The sequence below is a fragment of the Hemibagrus wyckioides genome, linkage group LG16, assembly GCF_019097595.1.
Source record: "Hemibagrus wyckioides isolate EC202008001 linkage group LG16, SWU_Hwy_1.0, whole genome shotgun sequence".
In the NCBI taxonomy this organism is placed as follows: domain Eukaryota; kingdom Metazoa; phylum Chordata; class Actinopteri; order Siluriformes; family Bagridae; genus Hemibagrus; species Hemibagrus wyckioides.
This window is the reverse complement of record NC_080725.1, coordinates 18,427,841-18,441,222: the sequence shown is the minus strand read 5'-3', so window position 1 is coordinate 18,441,222 and position 13,382 is coordinate 18,427,841. Positions and strand designations below refer to the sequence as shown.

Genomic DNA, 13,382 nt, shown 5'->3' with positions numbered 1-13,382 from the left:
ATCACAACGCAGGGAGTGCAGATCAGGTAACCACAAGAGGATGCAGATTGGGTAACTATATAAATAAAGGTGGATGAAAACAGACGTTTTTTTAATTAAACGTAGACTTCAATTAGCCTTTCTTGATGGCATTGTGGGTATACAGTATGTTCTTGTCTCTCTATGAGTGTTTGTGATTAGCTGGCCCGCTTTGATTATATCACTCCACTTCAACAGAACAGTTGGCAATGGGCAATGAAAACTTCACATACGATGTTGTGGAAATTAGCTCAACATTTGTGCAACATCTGCTTTGGGGAACCATTGTGAGAAACGCCTTTGGGATGTGGAGGCGGACTGAACCACTTATGATTCATCCTCTTGGAGTATGTTTGTGAAATGTTCTGCTCCAATCTATACAAGACGGGACGTCCTCACTTATCAGCAAAACATTGCTCTCAGTGTAATCTATCATCCAACATATGTTTTGTGTTCCGCTAGCACTTCAAACAAGTTTAAGTCAAGCATTGCACTCATGGAATCTCTAAATCATCACGTCATGAAAGATATCCTTTGGTTCAATCACACCTTCATCATCAAACCAGAAAGATCTATATCTGATGTGCTGATAATGGTGGTATCATTGCTGTCTCTCTCTTCTTTCTGCAGATTTGTGTCTATCTTTCCCTCTCTCTCATCACTCGGACCCGACTCTAGGAAGCTTGGCAGGAAATACCTTGCACAGGGTGCCAACCCATCACTGGGTACATGCTTACATACCCATTCTCTGGACTATGGAAGGAAACGAGAGTACAAGAAGAACTCCATGTACACAAGAGACGAGAATCAAACCCCCAACCCTCCAACCTTGGAGATGTGAAGCAAATGTGCTAACCACTAAACCACCATGTCCCTTCACACACTAATCAATTCAACATTATTGGAATTATCCATGTACACAAGAACACATTCTCTTCCTGCTATACCTCTGGTTCATAGCGTGTAAGAGTGTGTATGAGACTGCAGATGTTGAGGGAGTGTGTGTGGGAGTAGGTTTTATATCAAAAAAATGCTTTTCTTTGCAAAATCCCTATAATCACTTGAGATCTCTTCTTCGACTATTCTTTTCCTCCTGTTTGTGTCTCTGGAGGAAATCTTCAGCTGAGTGATATGAGGAGGGCTGGAAACTCCCCAAGACACACAGGAGAAGACAGAATTTTTAACAGAAACCTGGATCCTGTTTATAAAGTGTTCATTTCCACAGTATCCACCAGCCCTGCACTAGGGAAAGCCTAATTAACTCGGAAATCCTTCTTTTTAAAGTCAAGAAAGGATCCTCAAATCTGAAGGTAGGCATATGGCATCGTATCAACATGGCTACTCATACCATCAATAGTACATGAGTTAGCATCTTTCTTCTTTTAAATGAGATTATAGTAGATTTTGCTTCACATTAACATTAACATAGATTTGAAAAGGTCAAAAGTTTGACCATCACTTGGCCACTTACATTTTATCTCATTTTATACAACTGAGCAATTAAGGGTTTAGGGCTTTGCTCAACCATGTCACAAGGTTTGAAGCACACCATGGTATAAAATGTCTTTGTATGCTGTAGCATTACAGTTCCAAGGTTGTGAGGAAGAACTTGAGCATCTACACCGAGCCCTGACCTCAGCTCTGCTGAATACCTTTGTGATGAACTGGAATGCTGATTGCGCCCTAGGCCTCTTCGCTTGACATCAGTCCCTGACCTCATTAATCCTCTTGTGGCTGAAGAAACACAGATCCCCACAGCCACACTTCAACATCTAGTGGCAAGCTTTCCCAGAATAGTTGGAGCTTATTATAACAGTGAAGGGGGACTTACTTTGAATGTTGAGGTATCTACTTAGTTTGGTCATATACTTTACATCTATCTATCTATCTATCTATCTATCTATCTATCTATCTATCTATCTATCTATCTATCTATCTATGTGGTGTGGACAATTTGGCAGGTTATCTGCAAGGAGCAAGCAGGTTACAGGTATGACTGCCTGATGAACACAGGGTTTCTATTCGACTGGTTGCATTTAATTGTACAAGGCTAAAATTTGTAATATTTGATTAAATTATTTTTTATTACCAATTAATGTGTAGTATTATGACACAGCAGGCCATCTGTACACAAAAAGCTTTCTATGTTTCGTGTAATTAATACTTGCTAAAGCCTTGTTTATACTGAAACCAAAATTTCCAGACTTTCAAAATAGTAAGACTGTTATAAATCACAGTAGGAAGCCATTACAATCATCTCAACCCTATATTATGTGGTTTGAGAAGAAAACCCCAAAAGTGTAGGCTACCACCAGCATACCCATCACCAACACCACCACCCTCAGTACTTAAACAAAACAAAATGAAAAGCAATCCTTGTGGTCACTTTTGTAAATTGCAAAAGTTTTAACTGCGGTGAATTCTAGCTCTTTTGGCTCAAGAGTTACCTTACTAGCAATGATTACAGGAAATCTACTGTTTTCTTTCGTTCCACAGTGACAAAATGATGTCATGAGATCACCAGAACTTTGAGTTGGAAAGGTTTTTGTCCGTCAATGATTTGTCATTATATTACGCATTACATACAGCCGTTTGGAATCTCCACCACAGTTAACCAATCTCGATAAATTCTTCAGTGCTGGTTTTAAGTAGTAGTAGTTTTTAGTCACCAGATGGCACACTGGGTGTGGAACCCAAATATCTCCCCCAAAGTGAAATGGTTGAAGTCTTTCAAAATGAACTTCCACTTTCCAGCCTTAACTATCCCTCATTGCTAAGTTTTTATCCCGTTAGTGCTACAAGTTCAGCTCCCAGAATACACCATGTGTTATACATCACACATTTCATGGGAAACAAAAATGATTAGACTATAGCAAACAATTCAGATGGTGTTTTATCCTAAAAAATCCAGAATTAAAATAATGATAAGCAAGCCAAAGGCAACAGTGCCAAGGATAAACGTGGTGAAGATGATATGAGGAACAAGCATTTGAGAGGAACCCGACTCAAAATGAAACCTATCGTCATCTGGGTGACACCGGAGAGTGGGATTATGATTTCCTTTCTATATCTGTATGCTATATAGTCAGGCGCAACTGTGTAACCAGGAGCTTTTGAGCATCAGAGCAATTAATTATAGCATTAGCATCAATTTCTTCCTGCCAAAGTATTAAAGACCTGAGCAGTCCAAACCCACCTCCATAGTATCTAAGTGGCACTATCCTACAAATTACTGGCACTTTGTTTTAGCAGGAGCAGTTATTTGTCTTGTCGTTTTGTTTCACCGAGCCAACACATTCCCAGCACATCACTAATACTCAACAGTAGGCTTATATCAGTAAACCGACACACAGCACCCCCAAAACTAGCTCCTATTGTGCAGGAAATGCAGAGCAGATCAAGTTTCCCGCTCTAGGAATGTGAACTTTACCCTTTAGCGTCCAAATTTAGACACCACACACATTCAGCATCTCTGTGTTTCACTGGGACAGAATGGCAAAAGGAATGTAGAGCAAGAAATAGTGAAAAAGTAGTGGTCCCCTGTGACGTCCTACTCACAAAAAGCCCTTTGAGGTCCTATCTAGGTTACAGTGTTTGGCTAGCTAGCTTTGTTACGTAGATAAAGTTTAGCTGTTGTAGAAATGCCAGCTTACCAGTTTCTTACTTTATTATTAGAGTGAAAAAGGCTACATATCAAGCTAGCAGTATTTACCAGCTAATGTTTCTAGTTTTGTAGCTATTGGCTAATCGGGTAGCTGTTTATTTTTGACTAACGTTGTTGCAGCTCTATCTAGCTCACTTATTATGGAGTTAATGGAGGCTGAAATTTTACTGAATAGCTTTTTTTAGCTTTTGTAATGATTACAGACAGATTTTTTTAAAAATATATGTCAGTGTTTATAGGAGCTGGGAAAGCAGCTCCACACCGGGGACCACCATCATAGAAGCAGAGTCAGATTTCTGAAGTATTTCCTCAGGAATGTTAAGATTTAGAGTTTATATTTATTTTAACAGATGACATCTGAAGTACTAAGAGAAGAAAGCATGCAAGGAGGATATCTGATGTTTTGACTTGTTTTCTCTACTGATCAAATTATAGTTCATGGTGTATAGGGTCTCATGGTGGTATACAGGCATTAGACCATTTTCAATATCAGTTTTTCACTGAGGAATTTGACACGTTTTTGTACTGATTTTGTGTTGGTTTTCTATATATTCCTTGCCACAGTCACCTCAGGCTTGCTCATTAGGGCTAAATACACATAAATGTAAATATACGGGTCAGGACGGGTCAGGGCTGTTTTGGCAGCAAAAGGGGGACCAACACAATATTAAGCAGGTGGTCATAATGTTATGCCTGATCAGTGAAAGTCTAATATTAATTGTGAGCCTTTTGTATTATATTTCTTATGTTCTGTAAAGCTGCTTAGAGACAATGTCCATTTTTAAAAGTTCTATACAAATAAAATTGAATAAAAAATTTTTTGTGCCTAAAACATTTTTCCACACTTCTCTTCTTGTAGCAATTTCTGTAAAAAAAAAAGAAATTATTGTAAACATATTAGTATTTCTTGTTTTCGTCTATATATTCTGCCACGTGTAAGGAATTTACCTGCGCCTCGCCACAAGCATTTCCAAGTAATTTTTGAAATACTTTGCAAACATAAGCAAAAGACTGCCTTCCAGGGAACATGCAGCCAGTTTCAACAAAGCAAATCCAACCCAAACCAGTGAAAGCTTTTATTCAGACCAGTTTCAACAACGTCTGAAAAATGTGGCTCAAGTCATCAGAAGAGAATTCAGTCCAGTCATCTTCTGCCCAGCCCTGTGTGTGTGTGTGTGTGTGAGTATGTGCAGTTTTGTAGACTTATATGATGACCCATACAGTACTACATGCCAATTTGGAGAAGTTTTTATTTGAAAGACTAAAAATATATATATTTTTAGTTCCTCAGAGGAAGGTTAGGGTTAGGTGAGCGTAGTTACAGAAGCACATTCTTATACCTCACAAAGATGTGTTTGTGTGTATGAGGTAATGATTCACTACACAAGTTTCTCCTCCACAGTGTGTTCATGGAAAAGCCGTACACATTCCTCTCCCTGACATCATGCGTTTTTCTCTGCAGAGAAATTAAAAAGCTCACTTAATCCTGACAGCAAACAGGGTGGGAGATCACTCATAAGAGGTTTTTAGGAAATTAATTCATTTGCTTTCTCATCAAGTTATCATGATGAGATGAGCAGATTTGAGAGAATCCATTAAGAGAAGTTCATAGTATTTAATTGAACACCTATAAAGCTCACTTTATTATTTTATCATTTATTTATACAATTATTTATTACTGTTTGTGAAATTAAAAGCATCTTTAGTTCTGTAGTTCTAGAACAGAAACCAACTCTTAATGACATTAGTAAATCTCCAACTCAGAAAATTAAAAAAAAAATATTTAGAATTTTGTGGCATATTCTTATTAAAATACTTTTAAAAAATATACACTATATTGCCAAAAGTCATTGAATTCAGGTGTTGTTTTTCAGGGGTTGGGCTAGCTCCAGCGAAAGGAACTCTTAATGCTTCAGCTTCATACCAAGACATTTTGGACAATTTCATGCTCCCAACTTTGTAGGGAACAGTTTGGGGATGACTCCTTCCTGTTCCAACATGACTGCACACCAGTGCACAAAGCAAGGTCCATAAAGACATGGATGGAGGAACTTCACAGAGTCCTGACCTCAACCTGATAGAACACATTTGGGATGAATTAGAGTGGAGACTGTGAGCCAGACCTTCTCGTCCAACATGAGTGCCTGACCTCATAAATGCACTTCTAGAGGAAAGGTCAAAAGTTCCCATAAACACACTCCTAAACCTTGTGGAAAGCCTTCTCATCCATGTCTTTATGGACCTTGCTTTGTGCACTGGTGTGCAGTCATGTTGGAACAGGAAGGGGTCATCCCCAAACTGTTCCCCACAAAATTGGGAGCATGAACTTGTCCAAAATGTCTTGGTATGCCGAAGCATTAAGAGTTCCTTTCACTGGAACTAAGGGGCTGAGCCCAACCCCTGAATTCAATGATTTGGAGGGGTGTCCCAAAACTTTTGGCAATATAGTGTATGAACCCCAAGTTTGATTGATTGAACTGATTGTATTGCACTTACAGGGGACTGCATACGCCATATTCATGTTTACTTTATCACATTTTTCTTAACTGAGCTCTGTTTTTCAGAGATCTGCCATAAAAGATATGCCATTTCTGAAAAACACATGCACTAACATGTGGACTGTCTTCTTTTTTATTTTCTTTACCAGAACTACTCCTGTGCTTAAGACAGTCAGGTATTTGTTGACCTCAAGCAGAGTGTAAATGTACCTCATACAATACGTGTCAAGATGCTCAGGCTTCATGTCATTTCTCTTTCAGGTTGTTCTTGTGAATGCTTGAACAGAGACTTCTTAAATTTCCATTACTTGCAAAAAAAAGAGGCTTGTCTGGTCTCGTTTTAAAGTTTCTTCATTCTTTCAATTTCATGCTGACAATTAAGGAGTCCGGGTTGGTTTAAGGCCTCGTTTTTTTCCTTCCTTTCTTTCTTTCTTTTAAAAAAAAGGGGGGTTTAAAGTTTAGTTTAAAGAAGAAACTAAGGTCTAGTTATATTAAAAGGTCACTTAATTGGGGTCAAGGATCATTTAAATGGGCTAGGGGTTAGTTTAACGAAAGTCTGCTTTTATTTTTTGTGATTGCGATTAAAATAGATTGTTCCATACACACACAACATAACACAACAAATGTCCCCCAGCTCCCCAAGGTGAAGAAATGCACTGACTTTACAACAGCACTAAAAGCCGAGGAGTGAAAAAGTTCAACACGGCACAGCTCAAGCTGGACGGACACAACAGCTTCAGGAAGCAATAAAAAACCACTCTAAAGCATAACGCTTGTGAAATAAATACGTATATACACACACAACACCACTACATTAAACACCATATATCACCAGTCCAGAACAGTAGCAAGTACCACTGACGTTGTTCAAAGTGGAACAGCAAAAGATTCGGCGCTTTCAGGAATGAATGTAAAAAAAATGTAGAAAAGGAAATGTAGAAAAACGCTACTCATGCTCATTTCCTCATCTGAAAAAAGGAGGCCACTGTGTTATTAAATGTCTCATAGCGGAGAAACAAGCGAGATGTGTAGAAGTTGTAGAGCTGTAATGGTGTCAGCACAACCACAGAGGAACATTCATTCATCACATCAATAGAGTCCTGTACTGCTGCTAGCTGACACACACACCTTAACCTCATGCTTCATTGCTTAAAGAAGTTAAAGCACTGTAGGTTTTTTGTGGCATTTGTGAAATGCCCTTATCCAAAGTGACTTACATTTTTATCTCCTTTTATACACCTGAGGGTTAAGGGCTTTGCTCAGGGACCCAGAAGAGGCAACTTGGTGGACCTGGGATTCAAACTCACAACCTTCTGTCCAGTAGTAGAATGCCTCAACCACTAAGCTACCACATCCCTCCTATATGTGCTGATCCAATACAATATAATACACCTTATTAGGTCAGTAACTGGGTATCTACAGCAAACAACATAATCATGATATTATTTTAATATTAAAAAGATGAGGGTTATGAAGCTTGCTAAAGGGACAAACAGTGACCACTGTATGATGATATTACACAGTATGTAGTATGTGGAAATCTGACTCTCACACCCAAATGTGGTTCCTCCCTAAAAGTTTGGAGCACACAGTTGTATAGAATGTCTTTGTATGTCGAAGTGTTATAGTTTCTCTTGAATTCACTGGAACTAAGAGACTCGAACCCTGTTCCAGCATGACAATGCACCGGTGCACAAAGCACAGAGCTCCATGAAGACATGGTGTGTTAAGGTTGGAGTGAAATAACTCGAGTGTCCTGCCCTGAGCTGTCCTGACTCTGACTCAACCCCACTGAACACCTTTCAGATGATCTGGAACACCGACTGAACCCCAGAGCTTCTCATGCTTACAACATCAGTGTCTGATCTCACTAATGCTCTTGTAATGATCACTAATCCACACAGCCAAATGTCTTTTCTTTCTTTCTTTCTTTCTTTCTTTCTTTCTTTCTTTCTTTCTTTCTTTCTTTCTTTCTTTCTTTCTTTCTTTCTTTCCTTCTCTCTTTCTTTCTTTCTTTCTCTTCTGCATCCTTCCTGATTCTCTCCTCTCCTTGCTTTTTTCACTCCTCTGCCTTTTCCTTTTTTTCTTTCTTTTTTCTCTCCTCTTCCCTTTTCCTTTCTTTTTTCCTCTTCTCTTCCTTTGTCCTTTCTTTTTTCTCTCTTCTTCCTTTTCCATTTTTCCTTTCTTTGTTCTCTTCTCTTCCTTTTCCTTTTTTCCTTTCTTTTATCTCTCCTCATCCAATTCCTTTTTTTGCTTTCTTTTTTCTCTCCTCTTCCTTCCTTCCTTCCTTCCTTCCTTCCTTCCTTCCTTCCTTCCTTTTTCCCTTGCATTTTTCTGTACTCTTCATTTCTTCCTTTTCACTGTCTTTTTTCTCTCCTCTTTCTTCCTTCCTTCCTTCCTTCCTTCCTTGCTTTCCCTTCCACCATTCTTCATTCTCTTCTCATCTCTATCCCCATTCTCTCATAATTAATTTCCCTTTTGTTTACTTCCTCTTTCTCTCCTCTTCCTTTTTTCCTGTCTTTTTTCTCTCCTCTTCCTTCCTTCCTTCCTTCCTTCACTTTCCTCCTTTTTCTTCCTGCTTCTCTTCCACCCTTCTTCATTCATTCTCATCTCATCTCCCTCTTCTCTCATAAGTAATTTTTCTTTTGCTTATTTCCACAAATAGGATTTAAAGCCATTTTAAATCTAATAACTCTGGAAAACTACAGGCTCATATCTGCTTCCTATGATTTCTATTTCTTTATAGATATAGACTAACAGATGTTTGTGGTTAGCGAGTGTCAATCTGATGCCACCCCGAGAGCAGGACCTCTACACTCACTTTAACTCTCCAGCCGCAGGCAGCTGTGGCATCATCAGGGTTCGAACATTCTCGACATTTTCAAGGATGTGGCCAAAATCTCAGCCAGTCATGCAACAACCTGTTTAATACCAACGTTGCCTTTTTGCAGAATAAACGCTGGATGGAAACGACAGACAGGTGTCAGAGCTCTGCTTGGGTAAACAGACGTGATAAAGAGAACTGGAAGGAGTGTTCGGAATAAATTATAGCAGTGTAGCAAGTTTCTGTGGCTGTCCAGTGACTGACCGCAAAAAAAAAAAAAAAAAAAAACCCTGACCTCACACACACCTTTCTGCACACACACACACGTCGTCTGAATGTTTCACACAGGATTAGCAACGCCCGGGAGACGGAAATACAAATAAGGGCCGTAAATACACAGGGAATAAAAGAGTGTGTGTATGTTTATAGGGGACAGAAAGCATATTATGACGCTTGGGTGTAATTGGGTAATATTTGTGGAAGTGTTTAGCAGACGTTTGAGTCATCGATGTAAGAAAGCGGCTATTTGTCCATTAAGCGTGGGGGGGGGGTGAAGTATGCTAAAGTATCCGTCAATGAGGAAAAACGCACAGAGATGAGAATCTCGAGGCACAAATGATGACTTCCAGACACGCTGAGTCAGGTGATGAGTTTCTGAGGTTGAGATTTTTTTTCCTCGCCACCGTCTCCTCTGGCTTGCTCATATATATATATATATATATATATATATATATATATATATATATATATATAATTTATTTATTTTTTATTTTTTTTATTTTATTTCATTATTTTTTTTGGAATTAAGCAACCACAAGGCTAAAAAAAGATTATTAATATTAATATTAATTAATATATTAATAAATATTAATTAATATATTAATATTATTTTATTAATATATATATTATATATAAACACAAGAAAACAGACTATTCTTGGAAATATTGGGGTGCTAAAAATTTTTCACATCAATATACTTACACAAAAAACAAATATTCTTAGCCAAAACTAAAAAATAAGTATTAATAAGCATTAAACTTTAATCGTATGGCAGGAGAGGTGCTGTGAGCCGAATGTCCTACTGAAATCATGAGAAAAAAATAATTTCTAGAAAACCGGACATTCAGGATCTCACCCTAAAAGCAGTAATGTTACTTTACTTTCCAACTGAATGCTCTAATATTGTCTAAAGTTATCTGGAGGAACTTGAGCAGGACATTCTGGAGCAGGTTAGATGTATAGCAGCTGCTCCTGACTCAGACTGATGGCATGTGCAGAGAGAAAACTTTACTCGTCTACTACGGATGTCTAACGTCACCTTCTAACCTCGCAGACATACAGAAGGAGGTAAAGCCATTAGGAGGCCATGTGTGTGTGTGTGTGAAGGTTTCATGTTTCGGAAAAGCAACCAGAGGACCCCCGCACCCATCCTATACCTCCTCTACCGCAAGTGCCTGTCACTGTGGGGTAATAAAAACCACACAGTCTTTCCAGTGTGTGTAAAAAAAAAGAAGGGATTCTCCTTCGGGGGAGAGACGGAGAGACGGGTTTCCCTCACACTGTCGTCATCCGTTCCATGATTCAGCATTTCTGTCTGATTAGACAGAGAGTTGGGGAGTTGTGGGCAGTGTGTGTGTGTGTGAGAGAGAGAGAGAGAGAGAGAGAGAGAGAGAGAAAGATCTGTGGTAAGATCATTAGCCTCCAAGGTTGCAAAGATGGAAAAAGAAAAACTTTACAGACAGCTCACCTCGGTTTCCATGAGCACAAACACATCCAAGCAGACGTGCAGAGGATCACGGAGGGCAAAAGTAAACAGCAAACACACATTTTCAAGTCTGTGGTGTAAGACGGGAACTATGTGTGCATTCATCAGTGAGGGGATGAGTGTGTTGGCCTTTCTCACGCTGTGAATTTATATTAAAAAAAATAAAAAAGGACGCACGGAAAGGATGTCTGCTCTTCTAGAAACAACAATAAACAGTACTAATCTGGCTTGAAAGTTCAGTGATGAGGACATGCTGATAAAAAGGAGTTACAGCAACGCCGGGTTTTAAAGAGACAGAGAGGTGAGGGTTAGGTCAGGACTCTTCAGCTGGGCAGGTACGTGAGCTGGAACTGTGTGTGTGTGTGTGTGTGTTTTAGTGTATGTCTCACCTCCCCGTCGTTACTGGCAACGCTGATGTGTTTGAATCCTGGGATGCGTTTTTGTGTACAGACGACTCCGACGTCCTCCGAGTGTTTACAGTCTGAAACTCCGAACCCGTTCGATTGACAGTCCGAGATGGACGCCTCCCTTCCTGTACAGTGGACGTTATCCAACCAGATAGGACCTACACACACACACACACACACACACAATCAGACAATTCTTTCCAGACAACCAGACAAAGACAATCAAGACCCCAGGTTCCCTCATCCACACACTGTCTGTCTCGGTGTCCATCACTGTCCTCTGCATCCAGTAACAAATGGTTTTCCAGAAATTAGAAACAGACAGGATGAACAGATGAACAAAGAGGCAGATTTCGGCAGATTTCTAACTGAGGAAACTCTTAGTCATGGGAGGTGATGTTGTTGGGTCATGGGATAGTGCATAGTTTTATGTAATAATAAAGACTGGGCTTGATAATATAAACAGATTATTGGCATCAACACACAGAATATTGATGTATTTCTATAAAATTTTAACAGTGGGTCTGTGAAAATGGCATTTGGTCATAGTGGATAAGTATTTCCACCCTTTAAACACAAACAGAAAGGTAAATGTGATTAGCCAGCTGCAACTAGCGATGAACGGATTCACATTTCTGGCATTTGGCAGACGCCCTTATTCAAAGCAACTTAAAACTTAGCTCATTTTATACAACTGAGCAATTGAGGGTTAAGGGCCTTGTTCAAGGACCCAGCAGTGGCATAACATTATGAGCACTGAGAGGTGAAGTGAATAAGACTGATTATCTCCTCATCATGGCACCTGTTAGTGGGTGGGATATATTAGGCAGGAAGTGAACATTGTGTCCTCAAAGTTGATGTTAGAAGCAGGAAAAATGGGCAAGTGTAAGGATTTGAGCGAGTTTGATGAAGGGCCAGATTGTGATGGCTAGATGACTGGATCAGATCATCTCCAAAACTGCAGCTCTTGTGGGGTGTTCCCGGTCTGCAGTGGTCAGTATCTATCAAAAGTGGTCCAAGGAAGGAACAGTGGTAAACCAGCGACAGGGTAATGGGTGGCCAAGGCTCACATGGGGAGCGAAGGCTGGCCCGTGTGATCCGATCCAACAGACGAGCTACTGTTGCTCAAACTGCTGAAGAAGTTAATGCTGGTTCTGATAGAAAGGTGTCAGAATACACAGTGCAGGACGGGTCAGGGCTGTTTTGGCAGCAAAACACAATATTAGGTAGGTGGTCATAATGTTCGGTGTATTCATGAATGTTGAAATATCATGAAATTTATGATGAGGGTAAACGTGTAGTGATGTTTCTATGCCAGGTTTATGTGTCCTGGGCAATAAATCTTTCTATACAGATTTCTGTGAAAAATGACATTAATAGACTGTTAGTGCCAACACACACACACACCTTCTCCTTTGCCGTATTTAGCAGACGGAAACCAAGAGACAGCACCGAGGTATCCGAGCTGTCTACACACCACTTGGGCGGCGTTGAGGTCGAAGTCGTCATCACACACCGTCCCCCAGGCTCCGCTGTAATACACCTCTAATCGGCCTTCGTAGTGTTTACGCTTCTCTCCAGAAAGACGCAAAGTGATGGGCTCACACACACTCAGACACACACACATGGCCAACACACATGCCGCTACGAACACGGAGGACAACTGGCTGGCCATCGTCATACACACACACACGAATACTGTAGAGGAGCTGGAGAATCTGAGAGGAAAGAAAATACAACACACACACACCGAAAACAAGTCTTATTAAGTCTCAATATTTACTAATCAAAATATTCTGACAGTTACAATGAAGTTGAATTGATATAAAGCATAGAAATTCAATTAGCGCTCAATGCTAAGTGTAATTAATACGTAATATTATCTGTATAAAGCATTTATTTCACAATTAACCAACACTTCTGAGGTAAAAGTTGATCTTCTGAATCATTTTCAAACTGTCTATAAGAATAACCTGCTACGTACTAGCTAGCTTACTAGCCTCAGCATGAATGCTTGGTTTTGAATGTTCTCTGTAACTAAACAGTGAAGTAAACATGGAGAACAGGCTCCAAAAGGCATTCTCTCTATCATCCAGATCACGAGTTTGATTGCCTTCTTCCTTAATGCTTAACACGAGTAGGTTGTGAAGCACAGGCTTGGTGCCAGATCTGTGTTCAGCAGTAAACACAACACACCGCAAACCG

General features: G+C 39.7%; 1 protein-coding gene across 1 annotated transcript in view; it reads right to left on the bottom strand.

The window, feature by feature from the left end:
• loxl2a (lysyl oxidase-like 2a) overlaps window positions 1-13,382 on the bottom strand; it is a 44,154-nt gene that overhangs the window by 25,683 nt on the left and 5,089 nt on the right. Inside the window, exons 2-3 of the mRNA XM_058411498.1 lie at window positions 12,585-12,895; window positions 11,160-11,335 (exon numbers count right to left, since the gene is read on the bottom strand). Coding sequence (XP_058267481.1) covers window positions 11,160-11,335; window positions 12,585-12,858 — 450 coding nt within the window. The 5' untranslated portion in view covers window positions 12,859-12,895. The remainder of the gene's footprint in view (window positions 1-11,159; window positions 11,336-12,584; window positions 12,896-13,382) is intronic.